The sequence below is a fragment of the Asparagus officinalis genome, chromosome 1, assembly GCF_001876935.1.
Source record: "Asparagus officinalis chromosome 1, Aspof.V1, whole genome shotgun sequence".
Lineage (NCBI taxonomy): Eukaryota > Viridiplantae > Streptophyta > Magnoliopsida > Asparagales > Asparagaceae > Asparagus > Asparagus officinalis.
Genome location: NC_033794.1, coordinates 62,745,780 through 62,752,350, shown reverse-complemented (window position 1 = coordinate 62,752,350; position 6,571 = coordinate 62,745,780). Strand labels below are relative to the sequence as shown.

The following is a 6,571-nucleotide window of genomic DNA, read 5'->3' as shown; positions in this document are numbered from 1 at the left end:
ATCAAATATAACTTCGGTTAAATTCTATTCGTTGATAAGACATATACTAAAAATTCTTTGTTTAGTATTAAATGAACTATCAAATTGAATATGATCGAAGATTTGGACGAATATTAACAGAATTGTTTAGTAATTATTTGGTTCACTTCACCCCCTACTTTTGAGCTCGTAAAAATTTGATGGGAATAAACATATCAGCCGTTCTTTCAGTCACCACCACCATCGCCCACCCAACTAATGCCCTCCTTGTGTTTTGCAAATGGCGGGTCCGACAATCCTAGGTGAAAAACAAGAGGGGAAAAACAGTTCAATGATAAATTTGGCGATAATTTGTTTTTTTATCATAAAATAAAAAAAATAAAAATTATCGTTTTCTCTACGATCTTTCGTCACTTCTCGTTTCGCTGTTCTGAGTCTCCTTTCACCGCCCAAGCTGTCTCTCCCTCTACCCTCTCGAATCTGAAAACCCTAACCCTAGCTCCTCTGAAACCCTGATCTAAAAAATTCTCCGGTTCTCTTTCAATTTCGTATTAGAAACGTCATCACGGTTCGGATCTCAGCGATCTCTCTCGTTTTCTCGTTCGAATGGCGGAAGAAAAGCGCGATCTGAGCAAGGATCATGGAAGAGGTAACCTCGCGGTCCTGATTTAGGGTTTTCGTTTCGGATAGAAATCCGAGACATTTTTTTTGATTGGAATCATGTGCTTTTGGATGTGAATCTTGAACTTTGTTTGTAATTGAATAATTTAGGGTTTAATTGTGAACATTTCATTCTGGATCTGACTCTTCAAGTTAGCAGGAAAAATAGTGCCTTTACTTCAAGAAATAAGTTTTTTAAATAAAGAATTATTTTTGCTTTCTGAAGTTTGGATGCCGGTAAGATTGAAAGACAATTTCTTTATGTTTATATATGATCTTTCAAGATTACCAGGTTTGTACATGTAGATTTTGACGTCCTTTAGCAGTTTGGGTTTAGAAGAAACGAGCTTGTCGTGATCTTCTTTTCTGACGATTAAAGGAATATTCCCCTTTCATTCTCAGGTGGTACACTAGGAGGAGAAGGAAATGAAGATGAGAAGGTTCCCATGGGGTTTGTTGATGAATCCAAAGGTGATCCCTATTAAAATTGTTCTCAAATCCAGGCCATTTATATATTGTGTTTGTTTGTGTGATTATGTTCTTGTATGCCTCTATAAAGTTAAAGCGATTGCATTAAAGAGAAGCTAAGATGTTATTTACGTGTTCGTTGATGATTTAAAGGAGTTCTGGATCTTGAATAGGCACCTTGTATGACTTATTGTACATCATTGAATTTAGCTTATCTTGGCATTGATTAGTATTCATTCCACTGCCTTGAATAAGAACTTGTAAGGTGATAACACTGGAGGTAGATTTCTTATTAACTTGCATCACGATCAATTATTTTATCTATTATTTATTAGGATGTGGAAGGGTTCATTTTCGGCCTGCCAGCTTTCCAGCTAGGATGTCAAATGGGAGGGGATCCATATCCATATGCCGTAGATTCACACATGAAACAAAACTATTTCGATTAATTTGTCCTTTTCCACCTCGATCTCATATCATGCTGTCTTTGCAGCGGGGCAGCCTGCCTCTTCCAACAGTTTCCCTTATTTCTATCTTCTACATCTCGTTGCACTTGCAGCCCTTGACTCTATCGTCACTTCTTGCCATATTTTCAGCTCCTGCCACCGCCTCATACTGTTAATGCCATTTGCTTTGGGCTTTCTCTCCACTGGAGCTGTCTCCACCTTTCCCATCACTGTATCCCCTCTTGTCCTTCAATCTGCCACGGTTTCCACGGGCAACAAATGATTGATACATCTCCTGTTAGCTGAATGTCAAGTTACTATGCATTTGATCATTTGATGTACTGAATTAATTAGTGAAACCAAACTTGTTAAACAAGGGAAGAGCTTCTTTGTTGGGAAGAAACCGAAGAATGGTTGGATTATCTATTTTCTTTTGTGCAAAGGGAGGGAGGATTCCATATTGCAAGTTCAATGTGTGCGCCCTTGGCTAGTCTTAGAGAAATGTTAATTGGAGCTAGTATGATGTGGTATATTAGTTTTTATATTTATGGTACGTGCCATCTTTGTCTAAATTAGTCTGGCTAGAAAGTTACTTGCTGGTTCATTCCTATGTGGAAAACTGAAGCTTCACAAATTTCGTATACCACCTTCGTAGCTTGCCATTTGTGGAGCACACATTTGCAAGGTATCACTAGTTATTCTTCTGCTTGAACATAATCTTGCAGTCCAGCAGAGCCAGTCATGTTTTTGTGTCACTGTGTGATGGTTGCCTATCTCTTATATGTATTATACATTTATACTCTTTACATGCACCATTGCCTTTGGCAAGCCTAGTATTGCTTGTTTGATGCATAAGGTCTTTTAGCTTTCTAATTTCTGTTCTTATAAACATTAATTTACAGTCTGATGTCAATTGATCTGCATCAAGGACTCACATAAGATACTGGAGAAAAGAACTTATAAAGAGAAAATATATATATATATATATATATATATATATATATATATATATATATATATATATTTTCTCTTTATAAGTTCTTTTCTCCAGTATCTTATGTGAGTCCTTGATGCAGATCAATTGACTTCTGAGAACAGTATACCTTTGTCTCCCCAGTGGCTATATGCTAAACCTACTGAAAGCAAGGTTGGTATTTCCACATTTTCAGGAGAAAGATTTTTTAGTTTGGATGTCCAACTTTTTGTAGTTTTATATCTTTCATTTATTTAACTATGCAGATAATTTTTTTTTCTTTGGTCTGTCTGATCCTTTCCCTCCTATTCCTAGGCTGACATGCAATTACAAAGCTGCGAGCTTTGCCACAAACTGTCTCAGTTCATATTCACAGTAGAGAAAGATTAAGATTTCATATCGTTAATGCATATGCTTTTTGCTACACATTGTAGTTACTGCTAGATTTGACTCTTCAATTTAAAGGTCAGGTAGCGTATCATTTTATGTTTTTCTATGTGCTGGTATTTGTTTATGTTAGCACCATAAGGAACCACAGATATTAAAATAAATAGGTTCAGCAAATCAGTTGTATTAGCTTTTGCCTTATGCAGTGGGAATTGCCTATGCTTTAATGTTTGGTTGCTTTGTGAGAATTGAGCAATAAGGAGTCTGCATAAGACATTAAGACCTCAAAGGCCCACGCCTTGCTGCCCAAGACCTCTGTATTTTACAATATCCATAATAGAGAGCATGCATTTTGTGTTTGAATGACACTTGTCTCTCTTACTATTTATGTTTCTGCTTTAGTTTTTAAACTAGCGTTTTTTTAAAATTGTATTTAATATTTGTAGGACACGAGTGATGAAACCTCTTCAGATAGCATATTTTCTGATTATCAGATGTATTTTCTGGACGTACAACATATTGCGTTGAACACGCCATGGAGCCTCTTCAGCCACACACATCTTTTTAGTTATAATTTTTTAATGTACTGAATGTACTGTGTAGGACATGCGCCATGGAACCTTGTCAGATACAATTCATAAAGATTCTTGGCGACTGGATGGATCTCAGGACAAGAAAGAATGGAGAAGGAATGTTCCTGACATAGAACCTCGTCGCTGGCGTGATGAGGAGAGGGAAACTGGCTTGCTTGGTAGGAGAGAGCGCAGAAAAGAAGGAGATCGAGAGAATGAACACCGTAAGAATGACCGCCGTTCTGACAGTAATTCCACCAGGGAAAGTGCTGATTCTAGGTCTTTGCCTACTTCTGATCGGTGGCATGAAGTCACGGGTCGTAATTCTGCACATGAAGGGCGGCGTGACAACAAATGGTCATCTCGATGGGGTCCAGAAGACAAAGACAAGGACTCTCGAACTGAAAGAAAGGTGGAGGCGGGGAAGGAGGATCAGCATTCTGAAAAGCAATCATTTGCTGGTAACAACCGTTCACTGACCGAGTCTGATTCCCGTGACAAATGGAGGCCACGCCATCGTCAGGAAGCTCATTCAGGCGGGTCATCAGTTTATCGTGCTGCTCCTGGTTTTGGTTTAGACAGAGGTCGAGTGGAGGGTTCAAATGTGGGATTTTCTCCTGGAAGGGGTAGAGCTAACTTTAACGGAGGTCTGCCATTGAGCAGTGAATCAAATGCTAGACCTATTGGTGCAGCACCTGTAAATATGAGGGACATTCTGCATGGGAAGTCTGGCATATCTAAAGGTACATATCACTACCCAAGGGGTAAACTCCTTGATATATATAGAAAACAAAAGGCACTCCCACTTTTTGATCAAACACCTGATGGTCTTGAGGATGTTCCTTCAGTAACTCAATCGAGCTTAATAGGACCGCTAGCTTTCATAGTTCCTGGGCCGGAGGAAGGGGCTGTTCTAGATGATATTTCAAAGGGGAGAATTGCTAGCAGTGAAGTTTCTTATAATACAAATAAAGAGATGATGGCAGGAAATGGTGACTGTGAGGTAGACGCTGGAGGCATGACTCTGGTTGAGAATAAAGAAAAATCACTGAACGATTTAACTGGACACGGCAGTTCTCACAACAAAGGGATAAATGTATTAGATGATCCAGACTCAAACTTTGATGAATCTTATAAGGTAAATTATGTGAGTAGCGGGTCGGATACTGGTGCTGTAACTGAATTTGTTTCAGGGGATGGTGTTCACTATAATAGCAAGGTGACAGATCAGTTCCTTGCCAATACTGAACAGCAGGTTGTTGGGAAGAATACAGTGATTGAAGATAGAAAGCTCGAGGGAACTAACTCAATTTCTTCCTTTGATGTTAGTACAAAGCTACCTGATGACTCGAATTCTCTATTTGATATGCCATTTGTCCAGGACATTCCAAGTGAAGGTGCACAATATCAAAATAACAAGGAAGTGAAGATTTTTAAATCTACTGTTCCTCCTGAAGAAATGAGTTTGTTCTATCAAGACCCTCAAGGAGAGATTCAGGGGCCGTTTTTAGGTGCTGACATAATCTCATGGTTTGAGCAAGGATTTTTTGGTATAGATTTGCCTGTGTGTTTGATAGATGCTCCAGCCGGCATGCCATTTCAGCCACTTGGTGAATTAATGCCACACTTGACATTAAATTCTAACGGCGGCTCTGTCCAGTATCACATCGAAGAATCTGAATCTTTGGATATTTTAAGAGGCAAGCTGGAGGTTGATGCACCTGCTTCTGATGGTACTGGTTCTTTTGCTGGTAGTGAGAAGCGATGGACATCATCGAGAACTGAGGAACCTTTGGATCCTCATATTCAGCCTAGATTGGTTGAACATAATGATTCTGCGGATTCTCACTGTGAGAAGCTGCCAATCTCAAATTCTAAAAATCTCATGGGTGTTCCTTGTTCTGAAAGTCAACAACTTCATGATTTTTCTGGACAAGAAATTGAAGGTTGTTCTTTTTTTTTCCTTTTTTTTAATGTTTGTTTTTACAAGCCTGACTTGATGTTTTTAGTCATTTGCATTGTCTTCTCACTTTTAGGTGTTCTTTCTGAAAGTTTTTTCAATATTCTGCAGAAGTACTGTATACAGGGAGACACACTGGTAGCATGGAGAATCCTTTAGGGAAGCTTGCTAATGACCTCCGTGAGTTGTCACAGAACCCTAATGCTCACTCATTTTTGGCCAATGATATGGGACAGCCCAAGCCATCTGGTCATAACATTCCTACAGAGAATGAGCTTAATCCTCTTGGATTATTGTGGTCTGAACTGGAGGGAGCTCATCCAAAGCGTCCATTATCTTCTAACCTGGCTAACGTCAACAGCCATGGGCGTGTCATGAATCCTGTTGGTGGGATGGATTCCCATTTCAGTTTAATAGGAGATTCCTCAGGCGTTCATGATGGTTTGCACAGTAGTTATAGACGTACTACTAGCTCAGGTGTTCTTCATGATGCTGCAAATGCAAATCACTTAGCACTGATTGAGCAAGAAGCTGGTCGCATTAGTTTGGAAGAGCACCTGTTATTACAACAGCTTCAGAAGCAGCAGCAGCAACAACAGCTTCGTCAGAATTCGTCTGTGCCATTTATTGAACAAATTCAAGGTTCTCTGCAGCATCAGCAGTCAGTTAACCAGTATATGCCAGAGTTGGAGCAATTTTTGAAACTTCAGTTAGAGGAGCAACATCATCTTCAACAGCTGCAGCAGCAACAAGAATTGCATCAGCAACAACAGCAACTTCAGCTCCAAATGCAACTAATGCAACAGAAGCAACAGCAGCAACAGCAGCAACAGCAAGAGTTGCTTTTCGAACATTTGCTGCAGCAGCAGTTGAATGACCCTGTTTTTGCAGCTTCGCATGTTGACCAGGTCTTATTTAAACAGCGTCTCTTGCATGAATTGCAACAACAGGCTCTTCATGCCTCCCAACACCTTGAGCCATCAATTGAGGAGCTTATGCAGGCAAAGTTCAGGCACGACCTTCATCCTGAACATCGTAGTGAACTGTTGAAACAACGACTACATTTAGGTCTTCAACAGGAGAAAATTTCTCGCCCAAGGCATAGGCCTTTGCTTCCCATAGAACA

General features: G+C 39.7%; 1 protein-coding gene across 1 annotated transcript; it reads left to right on the top strand.

Moving 5' to 3' along the window:
• Positions 362–6,569, top strand: LOC109835071 (the record flags this gene model as incomplete). Its single annotated transcript, XM_020403068.1, has 5 exons — positions 362–628; positions 1,042–1,110; positions 2,630–2,700; positions 3,517–5,431; positions 5,557–6,569. Coding segments are annotated over exons 1-5 (3,111 nt in total), but the record flags the coding sequence as incomplete, so codon positions are not given.